The sequence below is a fragment of the Camarhynchus parvulus genome, chromosome 5 (genome assembly GCF_901933205.1).
Source record: "Camarhynchus parvulus chromosome 5, STF_HiC, whole genome shotgun sequence".
Taxonomy (NCBI): domain Eukaryota; kingdom Metazoa; phylum Chordata; class Aves; order Passeriformes; family Thraupidae; genus Camarhynchus; species Camarhynchus parvulus.
The window spans coordinates 7,535,767-7,558,614 of NC_044575.1; the positions used below are offsets into that span (position 1 = coordinate 7,535,767).

At 41.2% G+C, this 22,848-nt stretch overlaps 1 protein-coding gene across 2 annotated transcripts in view; it reads right to left on the minus strand.

Annotated features, from left to right (window-relative positions):
- The window catches only part of SHANK2 (SH3 and multiple ankyrin repeat domains 2), a 276,013-nt gene that overhangs the window by 19,883 nt on the left and 233,282 nt on the right, over nt 1-22,848 (minus strand). For both annotated transcript variants that reach the window (XM_030949872.1, XM_030949873.1), the window contains 3 exons: nt 16,554-16,689; nt 14,734-14,814; nt 11,597-11,617 (listed from right to left, as the gene is read on the minus strand). In XM_030949872.1, coding sequence (XP_030805732.1) covers nt 11,597-11,617; nt 14,734-14,814; nt 16,554-16,689 — 238 coding nt within the window. The remainder of the gene's footprint in view (nt 1-11,596; nt 11,618-14,733; nt 14,815-16,553; nt 16,690-22,848) is intronic.

Sequence of the window (22,848 nt, forward strand, 5' to 3'; positions counted from 1 at the left end):
CTGGGGCTGCCCTCTCCAACCCCGATCCCTAGGGACAGGCTCAACACCGCAGCGCTCTTCATTCATCTCATCATTTCCCTCCTCCTCAGGAGAGTCACTTTCAAACTGAGGAGTCCTACTGAGTGACTGATCCCCGGGAGACTGTATGTCCATGGTGCACTCTGGAGTCCGCGCCGGTGTTTGAAATCCCTCAAAATCCTCCCCAACGTTGCTGTGCGTTTCAGACGAGGACAGCGGCCACTGCCAGCTCTCTGTGGTCCTGGCTGGCGAGTCTTCGTCAGAGGCAGGCACCGAGGATTCCTGTTCTTCGGCCGGCGTGGACAGCGAGCTCCCTTGGTGATGGCTGGCTTGCCCCGAGGATCCAGGAACCTCCCCATCTTGCTCCCCAGTGACATCTGGCAATCAAATAGAGGAGCAACAACCACTGTATCTGAGGCCAGGCAGATGGAGGTATCTACATGCATTGGACAACACATAGAAATAAGCCAGTTGGGAAGCCAGAGTGTATGTGTTTGGGCAAACGGAAGGGCGGACTAAAGTTTAGTGACTGCATTGGGCACGTGGCAATTGGCGTCATTAAGCACTTTTGGTCTCAGTGCACACTGTCCTGTACCCAGAACACACACAGCACTGCTGCATCCCAAGGCAGGAGCTACCAAATTCCCCTCAGCGTGACTGTGACAGGAAATGTCAGTGAACCTAGCGAGAAGCTCACCTATGCACTGCAGTGGTGTCAGTCAGAAATCCCTGGGACGAGCTCAGGGCCAAGGGTCCAATTGAGCTTCCTGGGGTGCCAGATGTGCTCCACCACTGGCTGAGGGCAGCCCTTTGTTGCTCTGAAGCACTGCTGGCTATCTTCACTTTTGTCCGACGTCTCATGTCACCCCACCCAAAATCTCTCCCAAATAACTGCTGCAGCGCGACGGCGGCCGTCCGTGGGATTATCCCGTGAGCAATGCCCTCCCCAACATTTGCCAGGTTCTCCTTGCTCTCTTCTCCAAACAGTAGGAAATGCTATCTGAGGGCATTGCTCACCGGGATCTCTTTGTCTCCTGCAAATGAACTGAGTTTTGCCCTCCCCTGGCTACCTCTTCCCTTGCCTGAGGGTGCGTGGTGGAAATCTGGGTGCAAGCGCTTCCCCATGGCAACTCTAGAGAAAAATGCTCTTCCAAAGAGCAGGAAAGGCTCAGGCTTTTGCACCCACAAGAATCACCAGCTCACAATGAAGTGTGATCTGCCCAGCTCTGTCCTGCACCTCTCTGCATTACGTGAGGCTGTGGCCAGGACTCTGTACACTTTCTGTTACTTCAGATAAAAAAATGAGTCCACCTCTTTTTTTTTTAATTTTTTTTGAGGGGAGCCAATTTGGTCATGAGAAATCACCATGGGGCAGTGTGGCTGAAGGAGGCAGCACAAAGCCCAAACCCAAAGCCCTGCATTCCCCACGCTCAGGCAAGGGACAGCTGAGAGAAGCACTGCTCTTGGTAGGGTTGTGACCCAACCAGGCTGCTGCTGGTCACACCACAGTGGCCTGAGTGCCAGATCAGTGCCATGCCTACTCTCTGGCATCCCAGCCTTGAAAAAAGCTTTTTAGTTTGTTGTTTTTTTCTTTAAGGATTAATTTCTGTTTTTTGAAATACTGCTCTGCAGACCTCAGTGGAAGCTGTAAGTTTATATCTGCAAGGTGTTGCTGAGGTCATGTTAAACCATACTTTTGGTTCTATTTGTGAACCAGGGCAGGGTTTTGTTTGATTTTTGTTTTTTCAATTATTTTATGTGAAATATAATGAAATGAAAAGCTTTTTCTGACAGACCCAAGGATCCCTCCTCCTATATCTCAGTCCCTGTCTACCACAGTGTGCTACTCATTATTTCTACACCCATGTGCCTGCAATATTATGGTGCTCTAAAAGGGATTCTGTGTGACTTCACTGAATGATGACTTTTAAGTGCTAAAATAATGGATATTATTCGTGCATTTAGCATATTCACTACTTCAAAGTATTCACATTCAAAGTATTCATATTCTCTCTGCGTCTGGCTGGACTGTCCAGTTGCATGTTTTATGGAAAGTGAGGATGAAATTGTATTTGTAAAAAGGCATGAGCTCCTTATGGAAATGAATTCTAGGGACAAACTGTCATGCAATCATTGGCTCTCCCACTCCATGGAGGTTTGAAAGGGACTACATATCAACCTAACTAAGAACTGCTTCTTCCTTGGCAATTCTTCTCCTGCTTTGTCTAATACAGCCATAGCTGCATTCCTTCATTAGCAAAGCTCTCTTAACAACTACAGTGTAGGATCATGAAATGATTTCTCAGCATTTTCCTATTTGAGTACACATGAAAAAAAAAAAAAAAAAAACAGGGGACCTAATTTTACCACACAAAGCAAACACACACTTCAATTAAAGTCTAAGGAATCAGAGTGAGGTAAGGGATCATAAATACTCATTCTGGTAGAGCCACTGGTCATACTGAATGTCTTGGCATTTCTTTTGACATGTCAACAGAAAATTCCCCATATTTAAAAACCCCATTTAGCTGGCAAGTGTTCTAAACAGAGACCACCTAACAACTGGTAAGTAGTAGAACCAAACTATACTGGAAGTCAAAAACAGAAGCAAAACAAAATAAAAAACCTCCAAACTCCACACTGATTTATGAACACTTCTGTAAATGGTATCACTGTCTAATTTGTTCAGACTCAGGGGGACCAGAACACTTTTGTTATTTGTGCATGTCTACACATTTGCCAGAGGCTTGTAAAGAAAAATTTCTCTGAAAAATCGCAATAATAAATTTTTGCAAAATTCCTTCTGTCCTATGAAATGTTACCACTTGCCATTCTCCCAGTCAGTCTTTTCAGCCTTTCAGAGCTGAAAGAACAGCATCTGGCAATCAGTGACCAATGACACAAATGACAAAAGAGCAAAGGGTCTGTGAAAACCCCTGGGCAGAAGGTTAACTGCGGAAACTCTTGGCGAATACTTCTGAATAATGAATACATGCACAGGCTTTAGGTTAGGTTGGTAAACTTGGCTGGCAGTGAGAAGGAGGAACAACCATCACTGTTATTATTTGTAACAAGGTGCTCAGCATCTCTCAGCAACTCCGGTTTCTGGAAGCTTTGGGAAGCATTGCCATGGGCATGGGGAACCGAGGGTGTGTTACAGGCATGGCCCTCCACAAACTTTCCTTCACTAAGGAGCAATCATGGGAAAATTGCCTGAAGGCCACTGGCTGACACCACCTGGATGAACATGTGAGTCTCTGCCCAAGAAATCCATTCCTTGGTGACCAAAAGTCACCCTGAATTCTGGGTGGATCTTGGTCAGGTTGGTTACACCAGTGCCTAGGCTGGGGCTGTGGGAGAGGTGTGCCAGGCACAGCAGGGGCGCTGCAAAACTGGGTTCAGTCAGAAACCATCCTTATGTTTGAACAGCTGACAGAGTGACCTCAACTAACTGCCTTTAACTCCTTAGAAAAGGGGCCACTTCCAAAAAGAGAAAAAGAGAGAGGCCACCACAACTGTGAAGTCAAAATTGGCCATGGATCAAACCATGCACCAACATGGCTGACCTCACCTGGTTGTTAATTTGCTTTAAAAAAAAAAAAGTCTCTTTCTTTTCAAGCTTTAAATAGAGTGGGTACAAAGAAGCACAGCTGGCTTCCTTGGGTGTGAAGCAAAGGGAAGAGGTCAGATTCCCTGATCTTTCTAGCAATTTCCACCTGACACACCATTCCTACATGCAGCATTTTCCTCACAGTGATAGATATGACTTACAGGCAAAATAGGTCACTTCTGTCTTTTACAGGTATCTTTATACCAAGTGATAGCAGCCATCAGACCTGCAGCCTCCAAGGTACATGTTCCTAACCTCACGTCCCTTGCTGTGCTGGGGCAGGACTTCCATCTCCATCCTTAATGGTTGAGGATGGGACTCAGGGAGGAGCATGCAAATGTGCTAAAGGGAGCAGAAACATCTGGAAGTCAGTGACCCACTGTACTTCAGCTTTAGTGTTTGATCACTGTGGGTACTATGCAGCTATTTCCAAAAGCTCCCTGGGATTCACAGGTTTCTGAAGGCTGTTTTTTGTTTTACCTCAGTGACTCTGCGGTGTTTAAGGAAAAAAAAAAAGATATCTGCTATTGAGGGGGTCCATGCAATAGGAACTGGTGAGCCTTCACCAAAGTCCTGGCTATCTCCCTTTCTCCCCTGTTGGATAGGTTCTCTGTTTCTGCAGAGGAGCAGAATCTGCCAGACAGATTCTCTGTTCCTGCTGCCTATCCAGGTGATTCTCCTGGGCTTACACAGAGCCTGCTCTGACGTGGTGGACCAGCAGGTGCTACTGGAGGTCACAGGAGAGCTGCTCCAGGTGCGCCTGCAGGGAAGAGCTGTGGTTTGCCCCATCCTGCCCTGAGCATGCTGATCAAAGCCAAGTTTATTCCAGCCTTTAGGTACATGAATATGTCCATTATTTTGGAGCACTGCTATTCCGTGCTATTCCTTGCACAACAACGTTCATCACCACTGAGAGTCCTTTGTGTTGGTCATTAGGCATTTTTAGGATTGTAGCAATTACTGGGTTGAGATACACAGAGAATTACTGAGTGGTTGATTCAGCTGCAGGGGTAGAGGACTGAGACAGAGGCCAAGAACAGAGCAGGGCTTTGGATATACACAAACTTTAGAGACATCAGAAGTATTTCTTTAACTTTTGGTCACTGAAGAACATTTGAGATTTATGCCTGTGTTGTGCCTTACCTGCCACTTGGACTGGCAGCTGATCCCTCCCCTGAGATGTGCTGCTCTTTAAGAAGCCCTCCTTTTGAAATCCCACCATTCCTGTTTCACCTCTGCTACCGGATCGTTGCCTTTTCTTTCCATTATCTTTCCTTTTCAGACTGCCCACCAGCGGAGCTGCACGGGAGGGCTGGGGCAGGCACCGTCTCTTCCTGCTGACAGACAGGTGGGTGGAGATGTCCCTTGGCCACAACAAGAGGGCCAGGAGCCCAACAACAGCGGGAACACAGCGGGGGAGCTTCCCGGGCCCTGCCTCTGCTGCTCTGGACCTGGGCCTCTGTCTGTATCTCATCATCCCTCCTGGGGTGGGTGCATTTCTCAAACTGCTTAGGTACCAAGGTGATAGGTGCCTTGTAAATACCTAAGATAGATACAGACAGAAACTGTACCAGGCGCATTATGCAACACTTCAGACAATGCCAATGGCACCTCAGTGCTGTAGGATCACCCACCTGGTCCAGCATCTGCAGGCAAATACTGGGCACATGCATTTTTCCTTTGGAAAAGTGATGGGAACACAGGACATTCATTCTTCCTTGGTGGCAACAGGTTTGGGCACGCAGCCCTTAGTGTCAGGCACTGCACATGCAAGGGTTTTGTTCCATCGCCTCCCCTAAATACGAGTTTGTAGGTTTCTTTTAATTTCCTTCGTTAGCAAATAAAATTTGCTTCCTTGTCTGCAAAAACAGGTTACAGCAGCTGCACCAAAACTAAAGAGGTGGTCTTCACATGTGCATATTTGAAATGCCTATTTGAAATGCCTTTTAAATATGGCTGTGGTGTTGCTTTGATCTTATGGATTCATTTTTTTATCCCAATTTCTTTTATTTTTAACTACAAGTAGGTTTTTTTTAGCATGAAGACCAGGAGTGATTATGCATACAATTAAGTTTCCATGTCTAGGAAAAAAAAAAAAAAAGCAGCATCTAAATCAAGTGGGTGCAATTATTTGCACTGCATTCCTTTTAGGTTTTTGGCACTTCCCATATATATGCCAAAGGCCTTGCCCTGCTTAATTTGTAAAAGAATAGCTGGGAAGTAACTGGATAAAAACTTCAGGGGGAATGTCTGTGGGTGGGAGAGCTACTAAAGGATAACTTGGGTAAACAGTGGGTCTGGGGATCTGGGCAAGGCTTTCAAAGAAGCAGATGAACAAAAATTCTGGACCACCTTCCCAATGCTAATGGGCAGGTGAGAATCTATTGATTTCAAAAGAGAGCTTGGTCAGAGCACAGGAGTTCATATCTGATAAAGTTGCTTGGCACAGAAGCAATTTCACCTGACAGTGTCCCTGGGGGAAAACCAGGTGACTCACGTTTGGTTAAAATGGTGAAAAATGGATCTGTGCCCGCTGAGAACAAATGGCTTTCTTTTCAGCTCTTCAAACAGGATCAGATGTGTAAAAATTCATCAAAGACCAAAAGTAAGTAAAGTATAACAAGGCCTTCAACACACCACTGAGATTTAAAGACTAGCCTTAGCTGAAGCATGGATTCAGAGTAAGAACATTAAAGGTAAAGTTCTAAATCCAAATTAGTTGTTTATGATCAAAATTAGAGGAAGGAAACAACAAGATCAGCCTACAGTTATGTCCTGTAAATATATGGTTAAAAATATACAGAAATGGAATGACCTGAGTTTTCACATGGACAATTAGGCTAATCCTCGTCAATCTGCCACCACTATATTTTAATCTGGAATTACCTTTATCCAGCCCCACCCCAAATTAACAATTTGCAGGATTGTGCTTGAATCACAATGCCCAAAGCACACATTTGCCACACTGCAAACAACAGGCAGAGAATATTATTTTAGCAGTCAGCATAATGAGGAAATAATAAAAGCGCTTTGCAATACAGTCAAACACAAAAGGCACTTGAAACACTTTCCTTCTATGAAAATGAACTAAAAATAATTGTCTGTTCTCTGGGACACTGTAAATTCTACAAAGTACTCTAAAATAAAATAATAAAATATATAAAATAAATCAATAAAACATAAAAACTTTAGTTACTAAAATTAATCATTTAACATTGAGTATCTATAAATACCATTACATGATTTATGAAAATGCTTTGTAGGTATTCACAATAAAGAGCTCTCAAAACTTTCTTGAAGGAAAGCCTTATTTGTGTTTCTAGGGCTGAAAATAGCTTCACATTATTACACAAGTCACATTTACACATTATAACCACACCATCAAAAGTAATTTTTAAGGAAGGCAGAAAACGGATATGTTCAAATTCTTTCTAGAGATATAATTTTCAAGTACCAGCTCTTTAACAGCATGTTCATTATTAAGAAAATAATGATACAGGCATTTAAAATACACCTGCAATGCTGAAGCCTTGCAATTCAGCCTACCTTGAAAGAGGAATGGTCATTGTCTAACAGTGGTTTCTGTTCAAGAACAAAAACAAAGCAGAGAATATAGTCAATACCCACTCCTACCCTGCAAGCCAGGTGGAATTTAAATGGCAATTTGATGTTCTGTTTAAGAGACAGCATTTGAAAATTTGGCCTAGTCACAAAAGAAAGGCAATCAAATCAAAGAAACCAAAAAGAAAGTGGAGGATCTAAGACACTTACAGCATTCTCTGGTCTTACTTAACTCTCACGCTTCCACACCGAGGGGAAAAACCAAACAAACTATGAGGAATTATCTAAAACAATTTATTTTTAATTAGATTGGAAATTAATTAACATGGGTAGGTGAACATTTGAAGGAAAAAGAAAAAAAAATAGCAGCAAAGGGAGTTTTGAGATGAGGGAGATAAGTCCTTCATCTCCCTGGCTCCTGAAAAAGAGAGAGAACACATTAAAAGTGCTGAAAGAGTTTTCCACTGCCCTAAGTGTGCCATATTGGGAAACACATGCAATTTTAACTGTTCCTCAAGCCCTCATGATTTTGAATTTGTGCTTAGATATTAAATTGACAATATCTGAGCATAGTCACACTCACATAAACCAATGTATTTAATGTGTCTCTTTGCAAATGCTACAAACCCCACATTTTCTGCAACACTTACAATTCCTTTTCCAACTTCTTTTGTACCATTGTCTTGTTTGGCTGATGCAGAAAGGTTTTGAAAACCTTTTCAATTACAGTCCTGCAGTAAAGAAAAACAAGTATCATGACAGGGCACTACATCCTCAAGAATAAGCTGATAAATTCAAAATAATAACGGTGTAGATGAGAATACCCATACAGACTCAAGCAGCCTCTACTCAGGATTCCCAGTGTTTCCAAAATGTTAAAGCATCTCATGAAAGGTAAATCCTGGTCTGAAGAAGTCTTCAGTACCAGGAGTTACCTGTTAAGTTTGGATTCTGTGGCACAAATTGCTAATCAGCACATTGCCAAGTTATGTTTCATGGAATACACAGGTTTAGCATTGTTCCCTTTTTGAAACATACAATTTTCAATACTTTGCTCTCACAAAGTGTTTTACAAGTACTTATAGCCACGGTCCTAATCCTACACTTACGCTGCTGTGGACTCCCCGAGTTACACTACAAGCCATGAAATCTGCAGCCTTGCTGCACCAACCACAAATGGGGCTGGCATTTCTTCACAGAGACTTGACAAATTCCACCCAGAGTCACTGCTTTCTGCTTGAGATAAATGACAACCCGATGACAACCTCTTCCTCATTACTACACTGCCACTTCATTAGAATTTCAAATATGTAATGTGAATCAATTACTTACAAGGGATAACCTTCAAGAATTCTTCATGAAGCCTGATGCCTTTTGCTCTCATCTTCTGAAACAGTGTCTGGCGAAGATCTGAAAACCTTCTTCCTACAGAGAAGTACTGCAGGTGCTGGGAGCTACCTCAGGAGCTGCTGTGGTGAGTGCTGTAAAAGTTGCTTTGGTGGTATTCCCATTGTTCCCTGCAGACAAATCTCCATCATCAACTCCACCACAGTGAAATAAAGAGAGTGAGTTTTGAACCCAGACGGCTTTGGGAGTGGTCTCTTCAAACAGAACAGAACACTGTGAGCTAATCCACTGCTTGGCATTCATTTATATGTATTTGCTCTGCAATTTCATTGTTTCAGATGCCATTGGAACGTGCCACCTTTGAAACAATGGACAACAGGAATGGGATGAAGTGGGAATGCTTATTGCAGACAGAGCTAATAATATTTCTTTTGAATGCCATCAACTGATATTTTTCTATTCAAATGCTGGTCAGACTTGATGCCAGGTAACAATATTCTGTGTTGATGATACCACAGTTATTGTGTATCTGTGAGGTGGTGATAGAATCTAAACCCTTCAAAGGAGAAAATCCTTTATTTGTAGCTTGTACTGCAGCCCACACCAAAGCCCAAAGACCAGGAACAACACACATTCTTTATCAGTATATGGTATATATCAATATTTTATATTGATTACCATATCAAATCTAAGAACTAACAGCACCACCCCAGCTCACAACTGACACCCATGTGACACTGCCAGCAGATTATTTATTGATGCAGAAGGATTATTTGTCATTTCCATTTCGCTGTGGAAATTTAACCTGCTCTGTTCTTCATTTTGTCCTTTCTCTTAGAGGATTTTATATTAGGCATTTTAAAATTCAATGCTGTCCACTTCAGCTTTCACTGAAAATCCCAAATTACTCACTAAATCAAACCCATTTCCTGACAGCAAAAGCTGAGGAGCAGGAAACTTTTAAATCATGTATCTAGACATTTACAGATCTTAGCTTATGGATATGTTCCTTAAGGATCATTTAATTTTCAAATTCTCCCTCCACCAGGAGTTATTCATAAGTCAAAACAAAAACTGAAGGAAAAGCCATTTAAAACCAAGCTCTCCACCAGCTGCATAAACTTATTATGAACAGAGTTATTTAAACTTTTAAAATATTAATTTTGAAGCTCTAATGATACCTATTTCCCTGTCATGATGATGAAAATTATGACCTCAAATTTTTCCTTTAATCTTTCGTTTTCAGAGTGTTTTCAAACCTTCGTTTCAATTTGCTGCACGAATATCCTGGTTATTGTTCAGTATTAATGGAATCACATTTTAAGTGCTGCCTCCAACAAGTTGCTGCTACAACTCTTGGTTTACACGTTGCCATGACTTACTCCTACAACAGTTCTTGGAAAACTACAAGGCACAGGAAAGAAGAACACCTCTCCCCCATCCCAGGTATCCCACAAAATCCAGAAAGTAGCTTGGAAACACAACCCTTCCACACACGCATTTCAAGGTTGGAAGCTACCTCTGAGTCAGGCAACTACTGCAAGCAGAAAGTCAGTGGCCCAGATGAAGTTAAATTTTAGTTAAATTCATGCTATGTAACTGCAGTAAAATGACAGAATTGCCTATGCCATGCTGCTCCAAACCTAAGGGTTTTATCACCTTTTTACACACAAATACCCTATCTTCTATCCTGAGTACCAAAAAATACAGCCTATGTCCTGTCCTGCCGGCCTTTCCCCTGCTTTCCCAATGAACCAGAACTCATCTCCAGAGATAATCAACAAGACCAGTCAGACAAGAACCACAGAAGCCATTATTTTTTATCTTAATGCCTCCCTCATCTCTGACCCAGAAAACTGAATTCGTGGTTGACAGAAGATTCTACACAACAACACAAAGATTTTTTTTATATGCTGCCAAAACATATTTTTCAGTAGCAATGTGGTTTATTCTGTCATAATCTCTGAATGGAGAATGGCAAAAATCCCTAGCTGGAACCTCTGCTAACCACCTGAAAGGAGGTCAGGAAAGAGCAGGAAAATAAAGAGTGGAAAATAACCCAATTCCATCCTATTAAATGTCAAAAAGGAAAAGCTTCCCTGCTGAGAGAAGACACTGCCTACAGCCTAGATTTCCTTTCCATGACACTGAAACTCATCCAAGAGCAGGACACAGCCTGTTTTTCACCAGCTACCACCCAGGGGCTCAGGGAAGTGGGAGACTCTTCCTTGGGCCAGGCTCCATGAGAAGGTGGAAATGAACAGCCCCTGCTCGGGAGAGCTCACAATCTAGGGAAGCAAAATGATGTACAGGAGCATGGAAAAAGTACAGCTCAACACAAACAAACTGTACACAAAAATACATTCATGAAAACTATTAAAACAGCAGTGCTACTTCTACCTGTCCCCCTGCCTCACCATCAGTGCTGGGATAATTGCTCAGTGGGGATCTAGGGAAGGTGGGTCTTTGGGAGAGATTTCAAGGAGAAGGTGGTAGGTGGCCTCATGAATCAGTCCAGGGAGGGCACTCCATGCATACAGGACAGCGTGGAAGATGTTCTACCAGACAGAGCAGCATTTCTGAGGGTGAGAAGCTCAGGTGTGGTGTGCAAGATCCCTGATTCCTGAGCCAGACACAGTGTGGGCATGGGAGAACGTGTGGCCGTTCGGGACACGAGCGGGGTCACTAATGTGGGACTGCACTGGGGGACCACTGGCCACTAATTCTCTGTGGCTGCCACTCAGCACAGGAACTGTGAGGAGATGAGATGGAAGGGGTTGGAGAAGAGTCAGGTACAGAGAAGGAAAAAAAAGGCAAGGTCAAGGAAAGGAGACAAAAGGAAGAAATGCAGGGGATATTTTCGAATGTGCTCTTCTGTTTGAGTTTCTTAAGTGTGTTTGCAATTTATTAACTAAATAACTAAAAAACATATACAATAATTAATGTACATTTGACACCATAAAATAAACTGGACCATATGCCAACATTTACATTGTTATTATCCTTCACTATGGAAAGGTGAGAAACAGGTTAAACAAGAGACAAAATGCTTCCCCTTACCCTTCTTCTTCCGTACTGAAGCTTGGAAATAGAAAGGGAAGGAACTGTGAATCAATTCTGAAGGTAATTTTTTATATGCTAAATCCTTGTCTGTCATTTTGAGCGCAAACATTATCCTTCCCTCTAAGATGTCAGTCTCTCCCTGCTCACCTCTGCTAAACAGGTATCTCTCAAACCACAGTAGATAAAATCTGCTTTTGCCAAGCTGTTTATCAGGGTTTATGAGGAATTTCTCCCCTGCAGTTATTAGGGATACATGCAGAATTTTTTTTTCTAAGTTCTTTTTCAAAAGCAGTAATTGGGACAACTTATTGATACCAGGGCTGTCAAACTATGACAACATCAGGCATTCCCAAATCTTTGCAGATTGAAATGGAAAGGAATCATTAGCACACTGGCATCTTTTGGATTAATTAATTTCAAAGAGAACAGCTCAGAGGGTCTGCTCTGTATTGTGAAGAACAGAATAGCTCAAAACATGTCAATAAAACTGCAAGTAAGGTTCAGAGCCAGGCAAAGGAAGTGACTCTAATGACTGCAAGATGGATAATTAAAAAAAAAATTATGTTTACCTTAGCTAGAAGATATTACAAAACTATGCATTCTAAGGGAAAACAAATGAGGAGTTTCTATTTACATTTTTCTTCTACTACATAACAAGGGACATTCAATAAAATTAAAGGCATCACATTCAAAACCAATAAAAAGGAAATACATCTGCACACAGCACATAATTAGCCCGTGGGATTCTTTGTCACGAGACATCATTGAGACCATGAGCTTCTCCAGCTCAGGAAAAAGGGTTACACATAGGTATTGATGAGAACATCCACAGTGCTCATTTATAGGTTCTTCCTATCTGCTTTGCACATATATGGCATGAAAGGAATGCTCATTAATTAGAGACTTTAATGGCTATAAAAATGTGGGTGTTCTCATAGCTCTCACAGATGTCCAATATATACACAAATACATAGAGGGATATATAAACTATAGATAAATACACACATACAAGCTGTGTTTTATGTCAGGAGACAACTTCTAACTGATGATAGGGAGAACACTTTCCCTGTGGAAGTTTGTTCAGTTGCTGTGCAATTTAAGAATTCTTGTCCCTTCTGATAATAGCCCTTTTCCAGGACAAATAGGAAAATAGGTAGACCACAGATGTTCTTTGGAACAGCAGTCACATTGTTTGCTAAGGTGGCAAATGTTCAGAGTCTCACAGAAGTGGCATTTACAGACTTTTTAAGGAAGAAAGCAAATTTCTGCCACCACTACAGCTTTCCCAGGGCGCAAACACCTCTGGAACATGGTGCAGGACTATTTCTCAGAACAGAAAACTCCTGCCACTGCAATGTGTGCCCCATCTGGATAAAGGCATGAATGGGAAACGTGCTTTACAATGGAAATTTGTCCTATGGCTGCTTGTTAAAGGAGTTTCTGCCACTTGGTGAGGACAAAGGGCAGAGCAAGAGCCATAGCTTGAGCAGGGGGGTGGGAAAGCTAAAATATGATGGTCTCCACTGGGGACATTACTATTAACAAGCTATTCTCCTCTAGGAAAGTGCTGCTTCTGCTTTAAGATCAATATCTCCTGTGGAGGATTGAAAAGCCAGAGAAATAGAAGAATATCCTCAGCTTGAAAGCAATTGGCAGAAGAGGATAACAAAAGGGCAAAAATGGTGCTTAAGTATTGCTGTCCCCTTGGGAAAGGTGGTTGATAAACCAGCAAAGTTTTACAAGCTCTCAGCACTCCATGAAAGAAAAGCAAATGAAAAACACCCAGACCCACAAAGTGTGCTCCAGAAATAATATTTTACATTTTAATCCTGGAAGAAAAATGATGGAGCATTCACAAGCTGATGATACCTTGAGTTAAGCTCTAAACTCCCTTGTATATAAAAACCAAATTTTCTGAGACTTACTGGATCTAAATAATCAGCCTGGGGTGGTTTTTTTTGGTCTTCATTTGGTTGTTAGACCATAGAGAAGACACTACTTACTTCAGCACCACTTTACTGGGAGACTTCCCACTGGAGTTACATGACTTGACTCACTAAAGGATGGATGGGGTCCATCTGCCCCAAAAACCACTGACTTACAGGGGAAAAAAAGGGGCCACAAGGCTATGATTCCTTCCAGTTGGCCTTCAGATGAGTCTATGTGAGAAAAACCCCAAGATCATAAAATTAAGTATTTAATTGTAGAATTACATGGAAAAATGGTTTTATTGTGTGGATTATTATCATCTATTACTCTGCAGTGAGGGATGTGGCTTGGTTTTATACCCATTTCTCACTTGCTAAACACACTGTTTTACTGTTATAGCCACATAGAAATACGCACTGGGCTTTTCTCTTTTTATATATGATTTATTCATATTTCCATGTCTTAGTCTAGCTGCAGAAATTCTACCTTTTAATGACCTAACAGATTAAAACCAGGAAGAAAAGGACAATTACCTTCCTCATTTCTAGAAAATGAATACAAATTCCTGAAGAATTATGCATATCTAGAATGTGGATGATCAAGCAAAGGAATCTACAACCACATTTCTCAAAACTAGCAAATAAAATACTGAATGCTCAATAATTTTTATTACCAATAGTGAGAGGAATTAAGTTTATCTCATGCACAGAATTCAAAGTGATATCATAATATGCACTTTTTCAGATCAAATGAAACAAGTTGAAGTTGAAGCTGCTTTAACACTGTCAGCTTTTAATAACAGCTTCTGGCAGCTTACCTTTATCCACTAATGAGAGGCCACAGAAATTTAAAATAAAACAATATTAGATGAACTGAAAATTTAGAAAGCAAAGCTAACAAAACATGATACAGCATTATTTTCTTTTTTTCCTTTTTTTTTTTTTTTTTTGGTAGAGGTGCCAAACTTTGATGATGCATAAAATGTATCAACATTCCCTTGCGCAGCAGTAAAGGCACAAGTCTCCACAAAAATCATTCATGCGAGTCATGCACATTTTGAACTCTCCAAAGATGCAGCATTCTTAAAACCTCCTCTGCTCTAGACACTGTACACAGTGCAGCTCCCTTCATCAACTTCACATAGAGACATATAGATATTTACATCTCCACCAAGCCAGCATGCTTGCCAAAAAACACTTTCTTACCAAGCTCTTCAAGCTCTGAGGTCATGGACTTAGAGCGCAGGGTCAGTGCAGTGGTTGGAGCTCGCTTAGGAGGTGGTGGGGCTGTGCATGGGACAGAAAAACACACAAGTGTCAGCCAAAACACACCCTCTGGAAGCCCTGTGCTCACAGCCACAGTTCCATAGCCATTTAAAAGAATAAGCTCCATGAAATAAGGCGAGAATAAATACCTACATGTGGAGGAAACAGCCCTGAGATGCTTTTCATGGACTGAATTTCTCCACTGTTTCTGGCTCTAGCGTAGGTTGCTTGACACATCCGCAAGCTTTTATGTAACAGGATACATAGAAACATTTAAAGCTAAATAACTGTGCACTTCTGTTTCCCAGCAGGAAAAGGACTTTCTAGAGAAAGGACCTCGCAGCAGTGGTGCCCCTTCTGAGAAACACGCAGGGCTAAAAACCTCCTGGGCACCAGCCAATCTCTGGCAGATTAATTTAATCTTTGACGAAACTGTTCAATCTGAGAAATACTGGAAAGCACATTCAAATGGATTTGAATTGTTAAGGTCACTCTAAGGGAAATGGGTGATCCTCAGAATATGCAAGGTCTTAAAATATCCAGGCAATAATCCAGCACAGAAACTACCACCTGTGCTTTAGCATGCTGGTAACAAATATTTCTGGTGGTCAGAAAATATCATCTCGTTCCAACCCCTCTGCCACAGGCAGGGGCACCTTCCACTGTCCCAGGTTGCTCAAAGTCCCATCCATCCTGGCCCTGGACACTTCCAGGAGCGGGGCAGCCACAGCTTCTCTGGGCACCCTGTGCCAGGCCTCACCACCCCCACAGTAAAGAATTTCCCACTAATATTGAGCCTAAACCTGCTGCTTTTCAGTTCAAAGCATTGCCTCTTGTCCTGTCACTACATTTAAGGTCAATATGATACATTCCAAAAGGCAGAGGCAAAAAGGTTGAAAATGTGTGAAGAGTATTTCCATCAAGCCAAATATAATGCAGGACCATGATTTTGTTTAATACAGCCTTTCCCCTCCACCCCACAAGCTGGTCTCACTCTTTTGTTTCGTTTTTAATTATTATTATTTTTAATAAGCAGTGGAGGTGAAAAACACTTCCAGCACAGCCAGAAAGTTTTAATTTCGTGGAGCAGGAGGGATCCTGCAGTGCCAGCTCCTCACCTGCCCCGTGCTGAAGAGCCAGGTGTGTGTGAGTGAGAACTCAGGGCACTGTGGCAGGAACAGGAACTTTCAGCAGCGTGCTGCAGCTGCAAGGAGCACCAGTGAGCAGCAGCAATCTTTCCTGCTTAATGATAATTATGAGAGCCTAATGAATTCCCAGCATAGCTGATAAACCAAACTCTGGGGCATCTAAGGTGAAGGAAACAGCGTAAATTCCTTTTTTGTTTCCTCTTTTTTTGGGGTGAAGTTTTCATGGTGTTTTTTTTGATGGGTGGGTGAGAAACACTGCTAAACTACCCCCATTTCAAGGACATTTGAAATTAATAAAAGATCATCTCTTCTGAGTGCTTTTCCTCTCTTACTACTGCAAGAAATTTCACAACAAGACCCTCAAACATATGCATGTGAAAAACTCATAAAGATTAATGCCAAGCATGATGAGAGAATATTGCTCTTTTGGCCACATGTTAATGTCCAACCCAACAGAATTAAATCACTCCAAATTAAACAAGAACAGGGCATTTCAAAATTGAGAAGCAAAGTCTAATAAATCAGAATTTAGAAAACAGCAATTTCATGCCCATTCTTGGTTTTTTGTGAAGGAAGAGCAGAAGAGTCCATGAGGAAGAGAGAAAAATGTACCTTTCTTCCTTGCTGTGTCATCTGGATCAAGATTCCTGGTTACTGTGACAACCTTCAGCACGAGGTGATTGCCCCCCTGTCGAATCATGTTCACCACCTGCCTGTGGCCAACTTTCACTACATTCTCATTATTAACCTGCACAGAAAGGAAGGAGTCTTTTAGACCAAAAATGCAGAAAATTTTTGTTCTATCATTTTTATAAAAAGAACGTGGAAGGAACAGATAGAAACAGAATTTCTAGTTACTGTCTTTTAATGAAAATATGTAATTAAGGAACAGTGCATAGCTAACACGATGATCAGAAAACAAAACTAATCCTTTGGGAAATGCACATCTAAATAAATTCAACCAAATCCTGCACTTTACTTATTTTATTTACAATGACTAGAATTTTCCTTCTACATGTTTCTGGAAGGATCTCCTGTCCTGGAAGTAAAGGCAGCAGGGCCATAGGAGGCCCAAAGAGTGTCCATGGAAAAAGAAGAGTGAAATACATGAAGCCCTAAGCAGTTACTGTGGTCATGCCAATTATACTTCAAACTGCACTGCAACACTTAGCTTGGGGAAAAAAAAATAAAATATATATATATATATATATATATATATACTATCAGTAATTTCTAGTGCTAAATCATCCTTTTTGCTGGATTTGTCTTTCCATAATATCAATTAATAGACATAGAAGAAAGCAGAGGCATAAAAACTGTAAATAAGCACGGCTAAAAGTAATTTATTTATTCATTCAATCTATAAGGAGTCATTGAAAGTTATCTGAAATTTGAATGATGACAACATGTAAGACTGAAGTGCTGCCTGTGCTATTTGAACATAAAAGATATTGAGGAATGGAGGAAGAGCTGCTGCCAGGATACATGCTGGGAAGTTGATCTCTCTCCAAAATTCCACTGACTCAGTAATATTTCACTGAGATCACTCAATGCCTCCCAAAATGAACAGTCATTTTCAAAGTAAGTGTTTTTAGCCTCTTCTATTTATTCTGACAGGCTGAGCACCTCACACTCTGAAGGATTTACAGTTCAGAGCAGAGTCTCTCATTAAATATTATTGCTGTTTAGCAGAACAAACAGCACGAGCCGCCCCACTCCAACCTGAAATCATTTTCCCATCCATTGTCTGGAAGGAAAACCTTCCCTTTTTTCAGGCTTCAGCTGAGCCAAAATGCATTTTAATGAAGCAGTGCATTGGTAAACCATCTTTTCAGCAGAGTGCTGCAGTGGGGAGCCTCCAGGACGAGCTGTGTGCTCTGTGCCTGAGCTCAGGGTGCTTTTGGAGATGCTTTTTTGGTTCCAGGCACTGTGACGTAGGTGGAACACATGCTGAACATCCAGACCTGTTGAGCAGGCAAAGACGAAGTTCTCTCATTCTGTAGGTGGAGGGTATAAAAGAATATTGATTTAAATAGGACTCTTGCTGGTTTGCTTTATTTTACACCTCCTTAGCATCTGGTATTTAATTCCAAGAGATATTTATTTAGGTGGACCAATGGCATCTAAATTTAATCTAAAACACTGAAGCAAAAAGCGTTATCCATTTTCTTCTGAATTCCTTCCAGTATTAAAGCCTCAACCAGGTAATTCTTTTTCATAGGAAAAAAAATAATGTAATTAAGAATTATGGAATGCATCCACTCTGTTTTTACTGGAATTAAATTTCAAGCTTGGAAGCCAGTAAGGATTACCATGTAATCCCTAATGCTGTCAAAAAATAGAGCCCTCCAAATAAATCAAAAGTCAATATTAATCAAACACATGTACACTTCACTAGTGTAAAGTGATAAATGTGTAATATGATAAACAGCTTATGCAGCATCCCATCTGTTCCCATCGTTCTGTGCAATGATATTTAACATTTAGAGCAGGAGCAAATATATACAACACATTTTTTTAAAGCTGCCTCAGAAACAGAACCTGTAAATGACTGTTTATAGCAGCTTTGTTAAAAAGGCACAGCTACAAAAGCTGGGATGAAAAGATTGATCCAAAAATAAATAAAATAAAAATATTGATAGGAGAGCTGGAGGTTCCTTAACTCAGAGTCCTATGGAAATACTAGAGGACAAAAGAATCATGGAACCAGCAGAGCAGAACCTCATCTTCACAGTCTTTAGCACCTCAGGGGGTAAAACTGGAGCATGATTACAAAGTAATAACTTGGGAATTGTCAATAGCTTATAAGTGACATTATTTCTTTTACCCTTCTTCAATATTTCATCCAGAAGCCAAAAGTCTGCAGGAAGGGTTGTTAAGCAGTGAGACACCAGAGTTCAAGCAGGTTTGTCTGACAGTTTTAGTTTGATTTATTCAGCAAAACTTTTCCAGGTGTGAGTAATTTGAGGCAAATCTCTCTCCACTTCCACTTCAAGCTTTGGCAAAGGGGAGTTTGTAAACCAGTAAAGCAGGTATCTATTCCAACTGTGCCAATTCATGTCATAATCACCTGTGTTCTCTGTATTAAATGTAATCCCACTGTTTAAAACACTCAAAAACTACTTTTTGTTTTAGCAGCTAGGAGTTTGGAAGGAAGCTCTAGAAACAAAAAGTAAAGTTGTTTTGCAGGCACAAATTTGTGTCTTTCCCTCTTTTTCAACCCAATCTTTCTGCATGTTTTCTGCAATCTTTCACTGCAAAACCTGAGGTTCTTATTTTCCTTCTACAATTCCACAAAACATTTTTCTGCCATGTCCTTTGTAAATAAGTGAAAATAGAAATAGACATGTGAGGAGGCTGGGTCTATGCTACATCAATGAAATCTGGTCATGCAAGAAACAAAATGTAAGGAAAACTGTCCTTTGGGACACCTCACAATTTCAACAACTGTCCTCTCTCCTCTCTGGACTCTTGGGAAAAGCCTCAGAATTCTGTATTTTAGAAAATCATCCTTTATCATCATCGGGTTACTGGGCAGTGGGATGGGAATTACTTTGAGAGAATTAATTGATGAAGTAATATGATTTCATGAATGTCTTTAAAAATAGTCTAAACAGGCTGGATAACTTTTTTTCCCCTGAAATGCAGTTATGCAATAGGTTGAAAAATAATATAATAAAATGTAATATAATATACTACAATATAATATAATATAATAGTAAAATAACCTGCACATTGTAAGCTGGCAAATGCATGAGCTAGAACATATTCACCAAGGCAGCCTTTCTGTAGGAAGGTGCAAAAGGAAAAATATAACCACTACCAGAGAAAGAGATTTTTGCAGACTTTGTTCTATTAATTAAAAAAAAAAAAGGATAAAAAAATTCTTGATTTCTTCAATGCATCATCCTAATCCTTCCACTACCAAAACATTCCCTCAGTGGAAAAGGCAGTCAGTCATTTTTAACAGCAATTAAATAGGCAGAACTCCATCATTATGCTTGGGATGCCCATTGCAGAATGGTTGAAGTTGGGAATCACATCCTCTCAGAAGGAGCTTCTCAGAGGCTCTTCCTTATCCACTGAACTACTTGGAAAAAAAACCCCAACAAACCCCCAAACCCGTTACACACACTTACAACCCCCTGCCTACACACTTTTTAAAATTCACCCTTTTTGATAAATATTTCACACACACAAACGCAATCACAATTTGTACCAGCGGAAATAAATAGCTCCCAAGTGATTTTGCAGGCTCAAACGATGCTTCTGCATTTCAAGTAACCACAGAGCTGTGCACGTGGCACTGCCTGTCAGCAGCCAGTAAGAGTTTCCCATCTGGAGACTCCAATGTGAGAGGAAGAAAGACACAGTGACCCAGAGACTTTTGGGGAAGTGATTTGTGCTCTCAGTGCCAACCCAGGGGTCACCCACTGAAAACCAGCAAGGGGTTGTGGTGCTTGTGGCCATACTGGGAGGGGCTGGAGCAGCATTTAGCACAAACCAGCACAAATGTCCCAGATTTGCACCTGACAAGCATATTTAATGTCAAAAACTCTATTATTTTATCTTCTAAATTCATTCTAAAGCTGGATTTAATGGGCTCATGGGCAGCACAAGGGTACATAGTGAATCCAGGAAGCCTTCTGTGAAAGTAAATTTGAGCAAATTCTGTTGGCAGCAAACTTCTTATTGAGCATCCCAGGAAAGGTCTGAATGCAAAAACAACCACAGATCCACAGGAGGAGGCAAGTTAAAAGGGTCCAAAGCCAAAAGATGCTTTGGTGTAATGATATTTTATGTGCTTACAAAGTGCACTTCAGCACAAATGATGTCAAGATTCACTGTCTCAAAAAGCTAGCACATGATTTTAACCTGTGTCTTAGATTAAAATAGAAAGTAATAATATAATATATATAAATGAGTCCTATAATGGGAATTAATTTGTGAATTTGCCTCTGCAAACCCAATTATTCCCATCCCACCACAGAAGCTTAAATAGAGAGAAGCAAGTGGCTTCAGTCTACCAGGTTCCAACTATTCATTTATTTCAACAGTTTCTGAAGCAGGCCTTGAAGAGTCTCTGGAAAATTCCTGAAGATTTTCTAATACAAATGGGAAGTTTGTTTACATTCTGATCTCCCACATAAAACATCACTAATTCCCACGGGTGTTTGACCATATCTCATTTAATGTACTTTGGTGTAAAAGATGCTTCAGAAGCTTCATGCACTCTGTTGATCTAAAAGGTGCTTTAAAAATGAAAAAAAAAACCAACAAAAAGCTTCACAGAAGCAGGGATACAAGGATGTGGAAATTCCAGCTGACATCTTGCATTAATGATGTTTTTGCAGTAATCCACTTGCTCATAGATTTGCCTGCCCTGGTGGCCTTACTGCATGGGATGATGTAAAGATGAAGCCAGTGAGCTGGAATTGGACTAGGTGATCAAAGGAGGCAACTTCCCACTTGAATCCTGTCATTTATGGGATTTCTCCAGAAGAAGAAATATTATAAGAAAGTATTTGAAAAAAAGTACATATGAATTAAGGGAAAAACATCAAAGTCATTCGTAGCCTTGCTACAGTATAAATGTCTTGGCATCAACTCAGATATTGGGGCACACAAACAAGATATGAGATGCCTGAAAGAAAACACGCTGTGGAGAGACAATGTGCTGAAGTTTTGGATTCCATCCTGCCACCACCTTTGCCCCTGTTGGCACATGGGGAATGTTGTGCCTTCTCTGCCTCAGCTCCCGTGGCAAAGGGAGATGGCACTGCCTGGTGCTTGCTCTGGGCGAAGGCAGCAGGACAGGCTGGGACCTGCTGGAGCCTGCTGGCATCTGCAGGGCTGCCCCAGCCAGGCAAAGACTTTTCCTTGGGCTGATCCAGCAGTGGCAGAAATGCTGAGGGATGTGGTCTCTGCCTGGAGACAGCAGAGCAGTCGAGGAAGGGCTCAGCCACTCCATCCCCACGAGTCGCACCAAAGCTGCAGTTGTGCTCAGGAACATCTATTTCTGAGAGGCACTGGAAAGAAGAGGCATCTCAGATCATAAACTCCAGACTCTTTGGTTGTCATGGCAACTGCATCACAAAATTTGTTTCTTAACATTTAGCCAAGCTCCATCTTGGAACTTCTCAGTTTTCCTGTCCCTGCTATTCCTGTTAGGCCCAGAACCTCTGAGAACAAGTGCTATTTTTTGTAATTTCTCTCCTGGGTGTAACCAGTTTGTATTATTTTTTTCCTGTGTAAAGCTACCAAAAGCATAAATAGTCTTTATTTTCCCTTTACTTTCCCAGCATTCTACAAACATATGTGGGAGTAATGTCCTGCCTTGGTTAAACACATGTTTTAATAACATGACAAAGTTGAAAACCTGAATGGAGCATAACAGCTGTCAGTCCTTCAAAGACCCTTTAAATTTTTTTTAGTGTGCCTAACTTTAGTCAAACCAGCCTATAAAGATGGTCATACATTCATCTGTGTTTCACCCAGCTAAGACTGGCCCCATGCCAGTGTCTGACCTCCCTAAAGGGAAATGCGCATCTTGTTTTCTTCCAGTAAGTACAAACTCACTGGATTACTTTGGGATCAAAGCCGATACCCCCAAAATGCAGCAGGGTTAAGGGCTGCTTTTCCTCTCTTATCCATGGCATGATTTAAAAGGCAGAACTATGTTAAATTAGCACTCTTATCTAAAATTTTGGACTTTGCATACTTATATCTAACCTGAAAGCTGTTGCAAGTAAGTGACTCCCATCCTCATGAGACTACACAGAACGTTTAAACATCACTCAATTCCTTGGACCCTGTCCTATTAAAAATAATGGCCTCCATTAATTAGTACCTGTTCCTGTTTTGAATCCTTTGGTTTAAGTCACATTTCATTGGAGAGGTTCAATTA